This window comes from Stegostoma tigrinum, chromosome 12 (genome assembly GCF_030684315.1).
Source record: "Stegostoma tigrinum isolate sSteTig4 chromosome 12, sSteTig4.hap1, whole genome shotgun sequence".
Classification (NCBI taxonomy): domain Eukaryota; kingdom Metazoa; phylum Chordata; class Chondrichthyes; order Orectolobiformes; family Stegostomatidae; genus Stegostoma; species Stegostoma tigrinum.
Genome location: NC_081365.1, coordinates 30718158 through 30738793, shown reverse-complemented (window position 1 = coordinate 30738793; position 20636 = coordinate 30718158). Strand labels below are relative to the sequence as shown.

At 39.9% G+C, this 20636-nt stretch overlaps 1 protein-coding gene across 1 annotated transcript in view; it reads right to left on the bottom strand.

The window, feature by feature from the left end:
- The window catches only part of zpld1a (zona pellucida-like domain containing 1a), a 76564-nt gene that overhangs the window by 16844 nt on the left and 39084 nt on the right, over window positions 1-20636 (bottom strand). Inside the window, exons 3-9 of the mRNA XM_048541194.2 lie at window positions 19750-19862; window positions 15887-16107; window positions 13435-13616; window positions 13258-13330; window positions 9644-9741; window positions 9472-9552; window positions 6470-6641 (exon numbers count right to left, since the gene is read on the bottom strand). Coding sequence (XP_048397151.1) covers window positions 6470-6641; window positions 9472-9552; window positions 9644-9741; window positions 13258-13330; window positions 13435-13616; window positions 15887-16107; window positions 19750-19855 — 933 coding nt within the window. The 5' untranslated portion in view covers window positions 19856-19862. The remainder of the gene's footprint in view (window positions 1-6469; window positions 6642-9471; window positions 9553-9643; window positions 9742-13257; window positions 13331-13434; window positions 13617-15886; window positions 16108-19749; window positions 19863-20636) is intronic.

Genomic DNA, 20636 nt, shown 5'->3' with positions numbered 1-20636 from the left:
TGATGTCGAGTTGCCCTGGAGAAGGTGGTAGTGAGCTGCCTTCTTGAACTACTGCAGTCCATTCGATCCACAGTGCCATTAGGGAGGCCCTCATTCACAGCTCAGCGGAGGGATCCTGCTCTGTTGTTTGGCCTGTTGGCTCAGGTGACCTGGGTCGTTGTCCCTGGGTGGCTTTAGACTTAGAGGGCCTTATCCTGCCGAGAGTCTCCGGTCCAAATGCACACTCACCACCATTGGGTAGTATTGTTGCAGGCTTCGGGGCTACAGGTAGTGGGGGGACAGATGGACTAGACACCTGTGGAGTCTTATGTGAGGATGTTTTTGGGTGTCAATCCTCCTGTAGGCACCACTCTGTCTCCTTAGAGGAAGGGGCACTTGAGGAGATCAAAATGGTTTGTACCCTCTCGCTTTGCCATAACTACGGAGCACCCATGGCTAAAACAATGAGTGTAGGTCTGATTTGAGCCACTGAGTGTACTGCTGGACCTGGGTCTCCAAGGTGGCTGTTCTCTTTCCATTGAGACTGTCAGGGGCTCACATTCTGACAGAACCACAGGGGCACTCCTCCATTTTTATTCCAGACTACCAGGTGCCTCCAGCACGCCTGTGTGACATTTCTGTATTTGTCTGAACTGGTAGGGTGTTTCATTAATGGTCAAGAGCAAGACAAATCTTCTTCATGGATTGAGTTGGTGCTTACTCTCCAGCCATCCTCTGAGTGTTAGAGACCTTGGGTGCTTCTTTCTTGACCCGCTGTGGCAACATGTCAGTGATGTGTTCCACAAATTGTGCTGCATCTAGTCCAGATAGCGTACCCACTGAAGTAAAGGTCTCAGTGGTGGATGAGGGTACAGCTGATCACTTTGCCAATGTTTGCTCTGTAAGTTCACAGCTTTCCTTCTCAGACGAGGAGCTGTCACTGAGGGGGTTCAGGCTGTGATCTTTCACTTACAGAGGCTTCCAGGGTGCTGCTAGTGCCAATGCAAGAGAAAAGAAGAAATTAGCTGGAGAAGATGCATGAAAGATTGTGCAGATTAAGAATGAGTTTGTGCTGATGGTATTAAAGAGAGATTTTGTACGATGGAGCTTACAGTGTTGATGTCCATTATAGCTTCCTTGTCAACAAAAACAGTCATAAGCTTTCCTGGTCAGCTCCTCTATCTTCTCCATATGGGAAGTGAGGAGCCTGATATGCATCATTCCTGATGGTGGAGGAAGTGAATATTTGTGGATGTGGTCCAATCAAGCAGATTTCTTTTTCCAGGACTTTGTCAAGATTCTTAAGAGTTGTTGGAGCTGCACCCATCTGGACAAGTGGAGAGTGTTCCATCAAACTTGGGCCTGTGGATGGCATAGTCCCACTTTGGGGTGTCAGGAGGTGAGTTACTTGATGTAGGATTTCTGATGTCCCATTTTTTTCCAGTTCTCCTTTTTTAAAATCTCATAATTGGAGTATTCATGTCACAGAAAGTTGCTTGTCACCTTACAAGCCATTTACTGTTTACCAGTAAAAACCAAAAGAGCTGTGGATGCTGTAAATCAGGAACAAAAACAAAGTTGCTGGAAAAGCTCAGCAGTTCTGGCAGCATCTGTGAAGGAGAAAACAGAGTTAACATTTCAGATCCAGTGACTCTTCCTCAGAACTACTGTTTACCAGTGCTGAGTTCTCATCAAACCTCACAACTCTTTCATAGCCTTCCAGACATTAGGTCCAGCTTAGCAAGGAACTGATCAGGGATAAATTAAACCTTGCCAAGGCTAGATGGGTGAGGGCCAGGAGGCACATTAAGACTGGAAACAGAAAACTTCTGTCAACCTTAAAACTTACAGTTCTAACAACCTGTGGTGCTGATGACCAATCTACTCCCATAAAGCAACTTGATCAATGAATTAAAGAGACTATGTGCTTTCAATTTGACCATTTTGTAATAAGTCCAAATTGTTACAGCTTTCTGGTCTGAACCAGGCTGTTGGAATGAGCTGGATACACAACTTAATTGCCTTTCCAGGACTGCTGTAGGCCACAGGGAACTTGCTGTCTGCTTCACCTTGCTGCTGCAGGCCTCCCTACCCGAATGGCGATAAATCTGCATGACATCTGGGTAGGAAACGTGGAGCAAGAATGTAATATAAACATCCTGCAGTTTAAAAAAATACTGTGACACTCTTGGGAAACTGATACTTCAAGGTTCCCTGTCAAGAACTGTTCCGTCATTTCACTTCAAGCCTGGAGCCCTATAAATATTGAAACTGTTCAAATTGTAGTTACGGCTTAGTCTTGGCACATTGATATTTCCCTGGGCTTTATGCATTGAATTGTTCTATTTATAGGTACAAATTTGTCAATAGGCTATTGACGTTCACATGGATTGCAGGTTGATTACACATCATTTTGTATGCGAGGCTCAATGTACAGATTGATTTTCTACCAGCAGAAGGCGAAAGGCTGAATTTTACCACAAAATCAGCCAAGTGTCAATTTTGGGGAATTTCATACAGTGTTAAGGAAATTTGTTAAAGAAACAAATAGAAGTGGTACGGTCAGTGGAATGCTAATCAGCCTTTGAGTAGCTGAAGGCAATCCAATATTATGAACCGATATTAGCTGCCCCTGGTTTTCCAGAAATTTAGACAAGTGATTTGGGATAAGAATGATGAGTCAGGAATAAAAAAGTCAGTAGGGTATTTCTCTAAGAAACTAAACCAAATCAGTGGAAGTAATTTGTTTTAGGAGACTTTGGGATTATTGTTGGCTCTTCAATAATTCAATGTCAATGTCTTACATGATACCAAGGAAATATTAATTCACACTGAGCACAATACATTGGTTGTCACTGAAAATTTTAAGACTCAGATTGCATGATTATTTAGTTGGATTATTTTATTGCAAGAATTCAATGTAAAAATTATTCAGATGTAACTGTCTATGCATTGTTTTGAGCATAAAATGTTGGAAAAAGTCAAAGGGTTAAGAAATGCTAAGACCACATAAATTGTAAACAGAGGGAGAAAGAATGAATGGTTACAGGTCTTGTGTTTTGTTGTTTGTTGCAATGAAATAAACTTTTTAAATAGTGTTTCATTTCTTTTAGAGTGGGGCACTTGTGTATTTTTGATTGTGCATTGACGTGTGGGAAAAACTGTTGTAAAAACGTAAGATTGATAAAAGATTGCTGCACATTGGAAAAGCCAATAACCTGACACTTACTGTACTCACACAGCTGTTTGTTTGAATCTAGTTACTATCGAGATTGAATTGGGAGTTGTTTGTGAATAGAGCTTTGGCTGGCAACAAGTCGCTGATTTGTCTGTGGACTAATAACCCATCATTCAGAGTCTGGGAATATTTAAGACAAATAAACATGACCTAAACTGGACAACAGCTCCAATGTCAAAGTCATTTTTTACTTTGAAACAGGTATCCCTGTATATAATGGGAAGATAGGAAGGTGAAACCAAAGACTTCTGTCAAGTTCAGTGTGAACTCTTTTCTCCTTGTCCTTTTCACATTCATTGTTATGAACATTCACATACAAAGAATCACATTTTATGTGTTAGCAGGCAAGAAACATAAAAAGTTAACATTTTTTCCTCCTCTATAATCCACATCCACTGGCAAATGAAGCTCTGTACAAAGATCCAATATTTCCCTGATGTTAGATACCCTACATGTTCTGAAATAAGTGTGACAATGCATCATTAAGAATTTAAGGATGTAAGAAAATAAGAAATTATAGCAGTAAGAGATTTAGTAATTACCAAAACTTACTTCATTATTCAATAAAACTATGGTTGAACTTCTACATCATCTCCATTTTCCTGTCATATCCCTTGATTCTGTGTCTTCAAAAATTTATTGATTTTTAGCGGGTTTTGAGATTTGTAGCTCAGGCTGAGGTTCTGGATGTGAGTTTGCTCGCTGAGCTGGAAGGTTCGTTTTCAGATGTTTCGTCACCATTCTAGGTAACATCATCAGTGAGCCTCCGACGAAGCGCTGGTGTTATGTCCCACCTTCTATTTATTTGTTTAGGTTTCCTTGGGTTGGTGATGTCATTTCCTGCAATGGTGATATCATTTCCTGTTCTTTTTCTCAGGGGATGGTAGATTGGCACCAAATCAATGTGTTTGTTGATGGAGTTCTGGTTGGAATGCCATACTTCTAGGAATTCTTGTGTGTGTCTCTGTTTGGTTTGTCCTAGGATGGATGTGTTGTCCCAATCAAAGTGGTGCCCTTCCTTATCTGTATGTAAAGATACGAGTGATAGTGGGTCATGTTGTTTTGTGGCTAGTTGATGTTCATATATCCTGGGCAGCTAGCTTTCTGCCTGTTTGTCCAATGTAGTGTTTGTCACAGTTCTTGCAAGGTATTTTGTAGATGACGTTCGTTTTGCTTGTTGTCTGTATAGCGTCTTTTAAGTTCATTAGCTGCTGTTTTAGTGTGTTGGTGGGTTTGTGGGCTACCCTGATGCCAAGAGGTCCGAGTAGTCTGGCAGTCATTTCAGAAATGTCTTTGATGTAGGGGAGCGTGGTTACGGTTTCTGGGCCCATTTTGTCTGTTTGTTTGGGTTTGTTGCTGAGGAATTGGCGGACTGTGTTCATAGGGTACCCATTCTTTTTGAATACACTGTATAGGTGATTTTCTTTTGCTCTTCGTAATTCCTCTGTGCTGCAGTGTGTGGTGGCTCATTGGAATAATGTTACATACAGATGAGGAAGGGCACCACTTTGATTGGGACAACACATCCATCCTAGGACAAGCCAAACAGAGACACGCACGAGAATTCCTAGAAGCATGGCATTCCAACCAGAACTCCATCAACAAACACATTGATTTGGAGCCAATCTACCGTCCCCTGAGAAGAAGAACAGGAAATGACATCACCAATGCAGGAAATGACATCACCAACCCAAGGAAACCTAAACAGATAAATAGAAAGCAGGACATAACACCAGCGCTTCGTTGGAGGCTCACTGATGATGTAACCTAGAATGGTGATGAAACGTCTGAAAACTAACCTTCCAGCTATTGATTTTTATTCCAGTATATGCTCATTGATTGAACATGCATAGTTCTCTGGGGTAGAGGATTTCAACATTGACAATCCTCAGTTAAGATACTTCCACTGTTATTTTGTTATGTATTGGCTCCTTGTCCTGGGAATATTCTTCAAGTTCCATCCTCTCCAACCAAAGAAAATATTCGCAAAAGACACAAACATTACAAGGCTCATATGCTACTTAAGCACCTTACAGCTCCAAGGTCTCAATATTGAATTCTATAACTTCAGAAACTGACTGCATGGTATCTGTTCTCTACCTTTTTTAAATGTTCTTTGCTGCTATCCAGCCCCTCCAGCCCCACACCCCACAACCACCTACCCCACAGCTGTGTCTTGTTTACTTCGCTGTTAGTACATGCTGTGTAGGATAGGGGAGTTAGGGTCACAGTCAGATCAACATTGATCTTTTCGTAATAGTAGAGCAGAGTCAATGGGCTAAGTCGTCTACGCCTGCTACTATTTCTTAAGATGTTCAATGACTTATTTATTTCTTTGTTATGCCTTTGGAAGTTTTAGGCAGAATATGATATATTTTGTTTCCTGTTACAAACCCTGAAATTGAAGCTTACGAATTGTTGGGATTTATAAAATTAACTTAAAACAGGAGAGCATTTCAAGGTGCTTCAAAAAATCAAAAAATTAGGCTAAACATAATACAAATGAGGCAATGTAAGGAGACGAATGATGGTGGCAAATGGGCCAAGGTGCATTATATTGTTAAGGTGAGGCAAAGAAAACCCTGGTCAAAGGAGAGAATTTTACTTGAAGTCTTAACAAAAGAATGGAAGGTAATGAGCTGGAAAGATTGAAGGAAAGAGTTCCAGGGTTTGGGACCCAGGCAACTTAATGCCACTAGTATCGTGGCTATACAAAGAAGGGATCAAGAGGAGGTTGGAATCAGAGGAATGAAAATCTTAGGAGCAGGTTACATAAGTTGGGAGAAGTGACACAATAAGAAATTTAAATATACTGATGAGAATACGACATTTGAAGTCTGGAAGCACAAAGAGTGGAATTAGTTCAGTTGTAGAGAACTAAAATGGACACAATGAGCCATATAGCATTGTGGCGGCCTGTGATCATCCTGTGATTCAACAACTTGAGGAAGAGATGACGGGTAAATTGGACTTAGTGAGGGAAAGAACTTGAGTAGCAGAGTTTTTGAAAGTCTGAAATCTACAAAGAGTGCAGCATGTAAAACTGACAGCACCAAGACTGAAAGTGATAAAGGCATGCAAAAAGATTTCAATGGTAGGTGAGCTGAGCAAGGAGACAGATATTATGTTAGTATAAGTCTGTGATCTTTCTAATGGAATGGATTTGAAGTTAAAAGCTCCAATCAAAATATATAATTGGACATAATGATCTCAAGATTCCTGTTCAACTTAAAAATAAATAATGCCACTTACTGGAGTCAAGAAGGGACAGTCATCTGCTTTGCAAAGCTTTGTTACACAGTGTAAAAATACTGGAGACATCTTCTGGTTTTTGTGTTTCACAAAGCGAAAAACCTCAAAGGAGAATTTGCCCATCTGACTCCTTCCATTTTCTATAACTGTGGTCTGTGGATCTTTGGTACAACTGGTTTAATTAACAAAGAGAAAAACAACATTACCAACCATAAGAAAGTTGGCCAGATATCCCAACAGCTACTAACATTAAATAGTTTTAACTTTGAAACCATCCATGGCTGATGAAATTCAATGTGAGTAAACGAAGCTCTACTTAGGCCCCATTTAGAATACAGTGTCCAATTTTGGGCCCCACACCTCAGGAAGGACATACTAGCCCTGGAGCACGTCCAGTGGAGATTCACACGGATGATCCCTGGAATGGTAGGTTTAACGTATGATGAACGGCTAAGGATCCTGGTATTGTACTCATTAGAGTTTAGAAGGTTGAGGGGAAATCTAATAGAAGCTTACAAGATAATGTATGGTTTAGAAAGGGTGGAGGCAAAGAAGTTGTTTCCGTTAGGCGGGGAGACTAGAACCCGTGTGCACAACCTTAAAATTAGAGGGGGTAAATTTAAAACTGAAATGAGACGACATTTCTTCAGCCAGAGAGTGGTGGGCTTGTGGAATTCATTGCCACAGAGTGCAGTGGAGGCCGGGACGTTGGATGCCTTCAAGGCAGAGACCAACAAATTCTTGATCTCAGAAGGAATCAAGGGCTACAGGGAGAGTGCAGGAAAGTGGAGTTGAAATGCCCATTAGCCATGATTTAAATGGCGCAGTGGACTTGATGGGCTGAATGGCCTTACTTCCACTCCTATGTCTTATGGTCTTATGGTCTTATGTAATTATAACGGTCACTAAACTCACAATAAAGGAATGAATGCTATGTTGAGACCACTTTGAGGAGCAAGCATAACAGATGTCTGCATTTAACCTTCTGGGCGTAGATAAGTAACGTATTGATGTGTTATTTAATTTGCTTTGACTTTAACTAACACTTGGCCAAATGCTGAAATTAGAATATTTAGGTAAATTTTTTTGACTATTGTGGACGCAATGGCTGAAGAGCCTTTTTTGTGCGGTAGATCTCTATGACTCTATGGCGAAGGCGTGCCAATCCAAAATGATTCCTAATTCAAGCCACACAAACCAACATGATGCAATCACCTAAAAGATTGTTGTTGGATATTTTGCTTTGTTTGACCCTCTAACTGGCACTTTGTATGGCATAGTAGGATTTTTGTTTTTGCAAATTTGTGTTTTCAGTAGAAATTGGGAATTTGGATATATACCTGCTATGAATTTCTGACCATTAATTTCAAAAGACGAACATTGAGACTGTAAGCTCTGTGATTGTATGTATGATTGTTTAAAAAATCTTCTTGCTTTTTGGACTCGTCTGTTATTTCTACTACCTAAGTATATGCGTTAAATTAATGGTAGGTGAGCTGAGCATTAGTTAAATTCCAAAGGAGCAGGTGTATAAAGAAAGAGTCAGTATTTTTCCTCCTCATCCTGGAATTGAACAACTTGGGGTATCCCTTATGTTGACACCAATGCTCCATTGTAAAACTTCTCTATTCTTTCCTTGGTCTCTGTGTCCATAAGAGTCTGTGTTAATGAAGTGGTCAGTGAGGTCTGAGGTAGAGAGGTGTGCAGTAAACAGGTAACCAATGCATTTGAATCACCTGAGATCAGGAGACCTACAGACCTGTGTCTTATACAGCGCATGAGTCAGTGTGAAATGCTTCCATTTAAAGGGCTGCAAATTGGTGGATCTTGCATACCTCTTCACCTCAGGTCTACACATTTATCATACCCTCTCCAGATCCAGTCACAGACATTTTCTTCCCCAATGTGTATTTTTGATTTCCAGCAGAGTGGATGATGACAGTGAACACTCTTCACCAAAGAATTTCAGCTGCCCCGACTAGATGTCCTGAGCATTCAGATCCACTTCCTTTCCATAAATCCAATAGCTTTTTTAGCTCCCTATGTTGACATTCAACCCATCCACAGGAGCCTACACCTGCCCATCCTTTCCCCTCCAGCCATTGGTATCTCAGATCACCATGTCAGGTGTCGTCATTTACTGACCTCTCTTTGAAGCCAGGGTGTTCCTGACAGTGGATGAAACGCCCTTTCACAAATCCTGTTCCTATCCATGTTTTTCCATATCTCCCTCACCCCAGTTCTTACAAATACAGGTGCCCCTCTTCACAACTCTTTTTCTCTGTTCCTCGCGGCTGTAAGCCCAGTCCATTGGAAAACTAATCTGTTTCACTACTGTCCTTTAGGGAAGGAAATCTGCTGTCCTTAATTGGCCTGGCCTACATGTTACTTCAGACCCTACCCACATTTGGTTTACTCTTAATTGATCTCTGAACAATTAGAATAGGCAATAAATGCCAGCCCAGATAACTACGCCCACATCCCATGAATGAATAAAAAAAGTCCCATAAACAGGTTCCTGAGTTGTCCTTCTTCAGTAGAGGCCACTGCCTTGTTTGCCATCTCCCCCACTTCCTTTTCCCCTTTGTTTCTCTGGACTCTATTCTCCTACTTTGCAACTAGCATTTGTGTGCATGTAAGCCATAAATACCTGCATGTTTGAGGGCCAGTTATTAGTTTTGTTTAGATGGGGTCTTTAGTTCAGGAAGAACTTAAAGGACCTTTCTTTTAAGATTGTACAAGAATGCCTTTGAATGTCTTTTACAGTCAGACTATTTTAAATGCTCTTTGAGGTAGTAAGCATACTCTTTCTTAAAAAGAGTTGCGGTGACATCAGGAATTGGAAGAAGGGTGTCATTCTACTCCATCATTGCCTGGCTGTGACAATACTTGTTACAAACCTTACCAAATGTATTCTAATAATAGGATATAACCTGTGGGTAGATGGCCCGAAAATAGCATTGGATCAATTCTTATTAATCTTTCAGAAAACACCAACTTACCTGAAGAAAAGATCATATCTATGTTCGTCGTTTGGATTACCAGAGGGGGTGGTGTAACAATAATCCATAAAGACGTGCCATCTACATAATTGACAAGAGATTTTGTTTGTTTAATCAGAAATATTCTTCACATTTGCAATAAATCGAGTAAATGGGAATCGCACACGGTTACCTTCCATCTAGATTTGTAGCCTTCACAGCTGCATATACTTTGGTCTTCAAAGGTAAACCCACAGGTGGTATCACTAGAGGGAGATTGTAAGATGAGTCCTGGAAAATACAAAATATCTTTTAAAGTTCTCAGAAACTTAATTGTCTCCACTGTCCAATTTGTAATGCATAGCTCTATGTGAGTATTGCATCAGATGCCGATACCAAACTGTGAGTTGAGAAATCAACACCCAATCAAAATATCAAGACAAGTAATGTTGGAAATAATCAGCAGATCAAACAGCTACCCCCCACACACACTCCTATCCCATGTAGAGAGAAACAGAGATAATGAGCTGATTTCATATAGAGGCATATTGTTCAACTCCCCAGCCCAGAAAAAAATGTCTGGTACCATGTCAAACAAAGCCAACTCACAGCAATAACATTCTACAGATACCTTTAAAATGGTGAAAGTGGGATTTCTGCATCTTAGTGGGAGGAAGGCCTACCTTTGAGAACTGACAGCTATTTGATTTGGTCATTGGCTCCACCACGCCGAGCAGTGCCAAAGTTTAGTAGTAGATGCTATCAGGGTTGTAAGGTATCTCCATGAGAAGCAGTGATAGTAACTATAGCTTTAGGCCTTTTAGAGTAGGAAGTGATTAGACACAGCGATTAGAGGGAGGAGTGGGGTTGACAGAGAGTTAGCAAGAGGAGGTTTGAGGGGAGGCTGGGAAGGGGCAGGAGTAGACATCTTGGGGAATGACCATTAGATTATAAGATAAAGAGACTGAATTAGGCCATTCAGCCCAGTGAGTTTACTCTGCCATGTAATGAGATCATGACTGATCTGATAATCTGCATGCAATGACTCTGAAAGCAGATGGGTATCCCCTGAATGATGTTCTCTCCTTCCCATCTTTTCAAAAAGGCCATTTTATGAACAGTCATTTCACTTTGGCTGGCCTTCCACTTAATTTGGGCAGTAAAGATCTTCTTGGGCTGAAGAGCACGTGATCTTATAGAGGGCACCTTACCAATCCCATTATTAGTGGGCATGTGTTGGGCATGGGTGTGAAGGAAGTGGGCTGCACACCCAAAATATATTATGCACCTCTCCCATCCTCGATAATATGCCTAGCAGCAGGCTGTAAATTTTAGCCCAGTGATTCTGAGCAATGATCTTTTGTCATTCCATGCACTCTATCAAGGTCTGTAATCTTATCTGTTTACTCTCCAGTACCAAACTTCTCTCTCCAGGTCACAAAGCAAATTAAATAAAACAGCTAGATATTCTCTCACTTCTTCTTTCAATTTCTAACATTTCTAACAAAACACCCTCTCCCCTGCCATGTCTCATGAAGTGTTTATTGTCTCACTCTGTACCTAATCTCTCTGCATTCCAAAAGCAGAATAATTAATGATCCATGTATAATTTTGTTGTGTTTAATTCTGCTTCTTATTTATAAAGTAGACATTTTATAAATTATACCTAAAAGTCTGTCTGTAATATTGGCTGATTGCAATATTTCAGTGAACATTGATGTTTAGTCTATACATAAGCAGTGACAACACAAACTAATCAAATCCTATTTTTGTTTTTGTTTTCAGCTTACTCTCAAGTTTTTTTTTGCTAATTTGGCATTCAAAGCACTTTGCATCTGCCTGATGCTCCCACATGCAATACTTGATCTTTGCTTAATTCCTTCCAAATATAACCCAGTCTTCTTTTAGCCTTCCTTTCCCTTAGGCAGTGCTAGTACAGTAATTACGTTGCTTAGCAAGTTATCCAGCATTCTGCACTAATAATTTGGAGCTGTGAATTCAAATCCCACATGGCTGCAGAGGAATTTAAATTTAGTTAATTCACTATATCTGGAAAGAAATGATGGCATTAGTAATTGGGTTCATGGAATGTCTCGATTGTTGTAAAGGCCCTGCAGCTTCCTAATGACCTTTAGGAAAGGAAATCTGTTGTTCTTACTTGGTCTGACCTTTATGTGACTCCCGAATCATAAAAATGAGATTGACTCTTCCCAACCCCCTTAAGTGGCTTAGTATGCCTTCAATTATGCGCAATAAGTGCTGGGCTTGCAGTGGCATCTAGATTCTGTGAATGAATAGAATGCAAAACACCCCCATCTGGTGCTATTTTCTTTCCACAGACCCAGCAAACTTTCTTTTCTCTCAGAACTTGGTTGTTACTCTGATGGCCTCCTTACTAATTCCCAATTCCTCCTGATGAGAAAATACAACTTCTTTGGGTCCAAATACTTCTGATTCCTCTGGATCCCAGAGGCCCTTCCATCTACTTCCTTCACTTTTTCTCTCTCTCCCATATATTTTTCAATGCTTGTGGACAGGCCATTACAGTGATGAACTGCAGCTTTAAACTATAACAAGAGGAAGACCATCCAGCCTCCACTTGATGTCCATGTAAGGTTCTGGCTTCATCCTCTCCCAATCAGGCCCACTCGCTCTCTTTGCTCTCCACTACCCAAGTTCAGGCATCGACATTCTTCCTCAAATCCTTCATCTTCTGAAAAACTTCATTCCATCTCCCTGTAGCCTCATCTACTCGCAGTACAAATTTTTAACAGTAATCCCCCATTCTGTCAGTAACACTGGGTTTTGATGATAAAAGTTATAAATTGTGTAAAGTATGTGTGTGATGCATATACAGACGGAAATAAATATCAGCAGAGAAAGCAGAGGGCCAAGAACATCTTCACGAGGAAGGAGATGAAGTGCAAGCTGCAGAGACAAATAGAGGTTACAATAACAAAAAACTGAGAGTCACACAGATAGAGACAGAGGAAAGAAGACAAAATGAAAAATAAAGAGAGATCAATTGAGAATCTGGAATGAATATGATACCAAACATAGTTTTGTAGAAGTATGGTGCACGTATTGAATGAGCTGCCAGAGGAAGTGGTGAAGGCTGGTACAATTACAACATTTAAATGGTATCTGGATGGGTATATGAATAGGAAAAGCTTAGCGGGATATGGGCTAAATGCTGGCAAATGGGATTTTTGCCATTAATAAGGGATTAATTTAGAATATCTCGTCAGCATGGATGAGTTGGACCGAAGGTTCTGTTTTCATGCTGTACAGCTCTATGACTCTAAATAGAGATATATTCTTAAATGCTTAAAATTTCAATTCCTCTGAGTTTAAGCAGTTCCATTGACATCTCTGTCAACTGATCACAGAAGTGATTTTGTCCAATGATGTGCTTACAGGGTTGATTTAATGTGTGGTGTACCACCATAAGCTGTCAAGTGTGGAAATGCCTATAAAAATATCATAGTTTTGCTTCTCCTGACCTTTGTAGATAGTGAAAATTGGCAGTGCAGCACATTATCAGGAATGCTCTGAAGTGTCAACCAGCTTATAATGAAAGGAAATTCTACTATGATCTAAGCTGATACCAAGTCAATTAAGGAGTACAAAATGCAAAACATCAGGGAAGTAGATACAGAAATATATATTCTACACAAAAATTAAAATAAGTATCATTTAAGAATTATTTCTAAATAGCAGTTTTGTATCCGTTTCTTAATTTGAACTGTTCTGTAGAGTAATGTCTATATTGACTATTACTATTTTGTTAATATTTGACAAACTTACATTGTACAGGAGTAAATTCAAAGTACTGATAAATGTACCATTGCTGTCTTTCACTGAAATTGCTGCAGATGATCTAAAAATAATGTTGTAAAAGCACTTTAAAAACTGAACAGGAAAGCTTGTCAAGAATGAAAACAAATCTGATGAAACATTTTTACAATTAAAATGTGAACTTACGAAGCAAGCTGGGTGTTGTTGATCAGGTACTCGAGTGGGTAGCTGCAGCTATATTTATACAGTAGCCCTGGTAGGTAGCTAATAATTGTTGGTGGATCTGGAGTGTCAATGTAACCTGAAATGTTCCCAAATTGCACCATCGAAATATTACCTAATGCATTGAGTCCTTGAGTAGCAGAGACCTACAAAATAATTCATAAGACAACTTTTACTGATTTTAGACTTCCATATACGAGACACCCATGTACCGCTTGGGAGCATAATTTAACAAAGAAAATCTTAAAAGCGGAAGAAGAGTATTGGTTGATTAGCCATTCATTGAGATAAAACTTAAAATGCATTGGGCTCATGTTCCTGTCATAAAATAGATGCAACAAATGCAATGCTGCAAAGAGAAGATCCATAGCCAAATTACACAAGAGGTCTGGTAGCATTGAAATTTGTTGGGCCAATTTTTTTAAGTGTCCTAGATATACTTTGATGTCAGCTGTCCTTTGATTCAAGCCTGATATCTGATCTGGATCATGGTTTACTGCCACGGGTCTTCATGTGCCTGAAAAGGCCAGTTTTTGAGCCATGTAACTTGAGGCACATCTGTGTGAATGTCTGGTCAGGTGGTGGCCTCTGGTTCTGGGTACACTTCAATGAGGACCCTAAAATCTGTTCCAAATTGCTCTGATTTTGCAGTGAGTTATTTATGGCCTTAATTGGGTCAGTTTGTCCATTTGTGTTTTGTGTGAATGAGGTCTGAAAACAAACAATCTGGGTTTAAAGCATAGACATTAGTTAGATTACTTGGTAGTTTAAAATTTCACTGCTGGAGTTATCATATGTTTAATAAATTGTTAAGTCTTTTATTTAAGATACAAAACTGGTTTCTGGAATTAATTATTCGCATAGCCTGGGATTGGCTATTAAACAGCCTGGTTAGGAACCATTGGAGTAACCACTGAGTGCCTCTGAAGGTTTTACTTTTACTGTATTGTAAATACAAGGACAGAGTGGCTGATTTGGTTGTCTGTCTCTGTGGCATAATACCTGGCTCCCTCCATTGATTCATTTACTTGGTTGTCATGATCCTTTTCAAATGCTTATTTTTATTTCTGGTTATTACCTGTGATGCTGGCTGCTCCTTTGTATTCCCACTTACTTTCTGCAAGAGCACATACTGGTTCACTGTAAGAATGAAATAGCCACGAGAATTCAAGCTATTCAAAGGGTATGTTGAATGTTGTCAAAAATGAAGATTCTGCACCAAGTTGCACATTCTCGTAACCATTTCTGGCAATGAACATGCTGATTTTTAAAAAGAAACATATGCTGTGGTTGGAGCAGATGCGATCTCTTCTTGTGTTGGAATGGGGTAGTGTTTCCCTTTTAAGATTTGATTAGATTTTTGCCTGCAGCTAAATTATCTGTCATCCATGTTTTCTCTCTCTCCACAATGGAAATTACATAATCTTGTATGGTTTGATACTCTGGCAATCATTTTCTTTTCTTTGAACTTTCTTTCAAGCTTTCCTTTTAATTCTACTGGTACTTTGTGTGGGAAATTAATCATTAGTTTCATCAGTGGATGAATGGTGATATGGTACACCAACTTTGCGAAGTGTCTGACAGTTTCATCAGGTACATTTGCACCAGGTACTGAGTACTTGGTGGCTCAGTGATTAGTACTGCTGCCTCATAGTACTAGGGACACAGGTTTGATCCCACCCTTGGGCGACTATCTGTAATGAGTTTGCACGTTCTTCCTGTGTCTCTCTGAGTTACCTCTGGGTGCTCCGGTTTCTGCCTACTGTCCAAAGATATGCCAGTTAGGTGGATTGGCCATGCTAAATTGGCCATGGTGTCTGGCAATGTGTAGATTAGGTGAATTAACTGTGGAAAATGTCGGGTTACAGGGAAAGGGTAGGACAGCGTGGGTCAGGGTGGGGTACTTTTCAGAAGGTTGGTGCCTACCCAATGGGCCTAATGGCCTGCTTTCACATGTAAAGATTATATAAATGGAGCAAGAGGTAGACATGCTCTGGAAGGGAAGGCCAGGATTCTTCAAACAGCACTGTGGCTTAAGTTAATTTAGAATTTAAAAAAACACCTTGTGAAGAGCAGAAATCCTCCCTATATTTCTAAATTTCCCCCTCCAGTATGACCTAGTGTGCAGAAAGCATTGGTATCACTTGAGAATTAGTTGGCAAAGATTAGCGCTATTAGCCTTTTTCTCTGCTTTTGAGAGCAAGTCAATCCTGCATCAAAATAATCCATTTAGAAATATTGATTTGAGTGCTTTATAACTAAAGCGAGGCTTCTCACAGATTCATACATGGAAAGCTTTGGGTGTTTAACAAGATGACAAGCTCATACTGCATTTCAGTGTTTCAGTGTTTGAGGTATTTATGAAATAATACCTATAACCCATTGTTCATAAGTGAAAGAAGAGAGTTAATCTTACCACTAAGCTATTTCCACAGGCTTCCAGTGTATTGAGGTTGATGGTGAATATGACAACTGTGGGAAAAGTACTGTTATTAATAAAACCCCTGCAATGTGCATTGCCATGTCTGCCATTTAATGCTAAATCTGTTTCTGAGTAGCCAGAGAACAGGACTGGACAAAAATTAATCTTGATTGTGATGGTCTGTACTCCACAAAAGACAAGGATGTCCTTTTCACCTGGAGGAAGAAATAATTAATTATTTCAATTATTATCTGATGAAAGACATTTACTAAGGACTGACTGATACACATTGCTGACAACATGCCACTTACTGCACTTAAATTTAATTTTGTTGAAGTATATTTGACAAATACATGTCTGGGATATAAATATAATGTAATAAGTGAAATAAATTTAATCAAGTGGTCAGATGGTAAGCATTCAATTCCTTTCTAAATTCTAGTAATATTAGAAACTTTGCAAATGATGACAATATATGTGGGTAATTGATTAGTATGAGAGTATAAAATAGCATGTAAAACATTCAAATCAATTACCTGGGTGAGCTGAAGAATGGTAAGTGGATTTTAATCTGGACTGATAGAAGGTTATTCAATTTGGATCAGAAAACGTAAAACATGGAAATGCTATGTAGGGAGTCCATGACCAACTTGAGGTGGAATTGGGAAAGGAAGGTATTTTGGTCTGATTTACCTTAAAGTCTCCACCACAAAATGTCAATTAGGAGTAATGTGAAGTGGGAGACTTTTCCTTCATGTTGCTGTGCTTTAGTAATTTCAAAAACACAGTGGGGCAATTATTCTGATTGCATTTTCCATGATCTTATCAAACACATTTCCAACTTGACTAAAAATATCAGACATGGAAAATTTTCCAGCTATGCCTCTATTACACAGAGATCAGAAAAATAAACCTTGCCTTGGGGATAGAAATATAAAGACAATTTGATTCAGTAAAATCGTATCAGCTATTTTAACTTTGTGTAAATTCCTGCTAAGGTCTCATTTAGAATATTAACATTGATCAACTTAGAATAGTTTACATAGCACCTCACTAAGAATGCTGGATTAGATATCTATGATATAATGAAAAGTGGACAATAGTAAGTCAATTTTTCATTTTGCTAAAATGTAAACAACGTTGATTTGCTATGACCTATTTTACACTCTCACATAAAGATTTATTTCACTGTTTTCAGGAGAAAAATAGAAAATTAGAATGAGTCAAAACAGCTGCAATTGAGCAATGTGAAACTATAAAATATGTGCCAATAGTGACACAGTGGTAGTGCCTTCACCCCGAAACCAGAAGGCCGAGATTCAAGCTTACCGGCTCCACGGTGTACAGTAAAGTCTCTGAACAGTTTGATTGGGAAAATTAAACAAAAAAAAATGCGCGTATAACGAATACAAAAGTCACACTGATTTCAGAATGAATTAGTTAAGCATCTCTCTTCAGACAGGCTGGCAGGAAGATTACTGAATAAAACTATAATTTTTCACTTTTGGGGCAATATTTTCAAGTAACAGTCCAGACAGATTGGATTTACTGGCATTAACAACATTGACTACCTTATGTTGATTCAGAGATAGTGGGAACTGCCGATGCAGGAGAATCTGAGATAATAAGGTGTAGAGCTGGATGAACGCAGCAGGCCAAGCAGCATCAGAGGAGCAGGAAAGCTGACGTTTTGGGTCTGGACCCTTATTGTTCTGAAGAAGGGTCCAGACCCAAAACATCAGCTTTCCGGCTTCTCTGATGCTGCTTGGCCTGCTGTGTTCTTCCAGCTCTACACCTTGTTATCTCGACTATTTTATGCATATCTTCTTTGTTTAATCGTTGAATCATGGAATTTGTGGCACAGAAAGAAACCATTGATCCAAGATCAACCGATAAACAGATTAATTTAATTCCTAGCTTAATTCCACTTCTCGGTTTTTAGCACAGGGCATGTAAATTCCTAAGCTTCAAGTGAACAGTCAAGCAATTTTTTAAATGCAGTGATGATTACTGCCTCCATCACACTTGCAGGATATGAGTTGAAGATCACTTCCTTCTTCCGAGTGGAACATTTTATTATCAATTTCAGACCCCTCATTCCTTCTGCCAATAACTTTAAATCTCTGCCCTGTTTACTGATCTAAGTGCTAAAGGAAATGGATCATAATATCATAAGAAGTAGGAGTCAGGTGGTCCATTTGGCCCATCAAGCTTGCACCATCATTTAATAAGTTTCTTGGCTGATCTGATTGAAGCCTTAATTCCACTTACTTGCTTGTCCCTAAAACCTTTAATTCCCTTCCATTGTTCAGCCTTCAATGTATTCAATGACCCAACCCCAAGTGCACTCTGTGAGACAGAATTCCAGAGGTGAACAACTGTCTAAAAAAAAATTCCTTTCCAGATCTGACTTACAGGTGACATTTTTTAAACTGTGTCCCCAGTTAGATTCTCTCATGAGGGGTGACATGCTGCCATTTACATGGTCAAACTCCCTCAGAATCTTACATGTTTAAATAGGAATACTTTTCATTTTGCCAAACTCCTGTAAGAACTGGAACAATGTCCTCAACTAAAACCTGTACATACTACTCAGGAGACGTCCTCAACTAAAGCCTGTACATACTACTCAGGCCAACTAGAAGCCTGGCCTGCAGCTCCAAAGTCTTGCTGCGCAGTAGGGATTCCTGAATGAGCTCCAGGTGGGACATCAGGCCTCACTGAGAGGAGATCCTCACCTCTGAAGAAACTGGCCAATCTATAGGGCCACATCAATCCCCAGCTATCAATAAATGGGGCGGGCGGGGGGGTGGCTTCAGGCAGAGATTTTCAATACAGCAAGGGGATGGGTTTTGGGTTTTAAAGAATGTGCAAGTGGCAAGAGAAATGGGGCGCTAGTTTCCTGGGAGAGGTTCCCTGCTGGACAAAGAGTGTAATAGCACCCTACCTATTTCCTTCTGGCTGCTTAAGCACTTTTTAGAAACATCTGTGAGTCTTACGCCCACCCGAATGTTTGCACCAACTATATATGGGCAACATAACATTTTAATAAGCTCAGTTGACCCCCAATTATTAATTAGCACATAGTGGGACGGCCGCTAATTTGGCTTCTGGCCACCTTAATTTTATGAGGGTGAGCTCGAGTGAGAAGGTGGGCTCAAGTGGGCACCCACGGGGTATTACATGCTTCTTACCCAAATCAGTCTCTTAGCTACATGTAATGTCTAGTCCACTAATGCACAGTACAGCTGTATCAAGGCTTACCTACATTTGTATTTCACGCACATTGCAGTTAAGACCAACATTCCATTTCCCTTCCAAATGAAATTCCATTGCAATATCTTGTCTATAATTCATAATGTCTGTCCCCTAAGGAGGCTTATGGACTCACGGTGCAACTGTTTATTTTACAGTCCTGTCGAGTTTGTAGACCATGAGTATGTTGGTTATGGGAGATTGTAGCCCCCGTTTAGTTAGTTAAAAACACTTATTTTTCTTCTTTTGGTTCATTAATAGTCTTCAGGGAAGGAACTCTGCCATGCTTACCGGGTCACGTGACTCCAGGCCAACGGGAATAGCACTGATTCTTAACTGCCTTCAGGGAAATTGGGGAAGGGCAATAAAAGCTGATACAGCCAGCAGCATCTACAACCCTGGAGCAAATAGAATAAGGCCAGTTTTTGTATCGCCCCAATCTTCTTAATCATGGTCATTACATTTAGGCCTATGGATAAACACTATGGAAAGCAATGACTTTGTACTGAGCCTCACAAAACACAATGGGAAACAGCATTTCTGCCACAAAATATCCAGCAAATATCACTCTCTGCTTCCTGCCAATTTTAGATTCAACTTACCAGGGAACCTACTGTGCAGATTAGCATCACAGTTGTACCCATTGAATTGTGCATCCATTGAATGTATCTTGATCGCTAATAGCAGCAGAAGACTGAATTGTTCCATTGTAAAGCTGTTGATAAAAAGTGAACAAGTTGCATAAGCATACAAAAACAGAAATTGCTAGCCAAGCTCGACAAGTCTGGCAGGCGAAGAGTCACTGGATGTGAAATGTTCATTCTGCTTTCTCCCTACAGATGCTGTGAGCCCTGCCGAGTTTCACCAGTAATTTCTGTTTCTGCTTTAGATTCCAATTTCCACAGTTCTTTTTTCTACTTTATTGCATGAGTGTAACTTTCTATGTCTGCTACAGCTCATTGGGTACTACACTTCGAAGATCATGGGTTCAAACTCCTCAAGCAGGGAAACTCAAAAATTCCACTTTAGCATTGTGCTGAATGAGCTGTTGTCCCTCAAGTAGTATGTTAAGCTGAAGAAGGGTCACTGAATGTGAATTATCAACTCTGCTTTCTATCTGCATGGAGGCTGCCAGACAAGTTGAGCTTTTCCAGTAATTTCCTTTTCTGTTAAACGGAACACTTTGCTCTGTTCTTACAGATGGATATACAGGATCCTATGGTGCTATTTTGAACAGGAACATTGGTTTTATACCCAGTTTCCTCTCCAAATTTTCCTCCATTCAATAACACAAAGATAGATTTCCTGGTCATTATCACATTGCTGTTTGTGCCTGAGTGTAAGTTATATTTCCAGCCAAAAGCAGAGTCTATGCTTCAAAAATTCATTGGCTCTCAAGTGCTTTAGGATGGCTGAAGTTACAAAGGCTAGTTTAGTTCTTTCTTAAGGTGTGGTGTAAGATATTTCTGCTGCTATTGTACTGCATTTA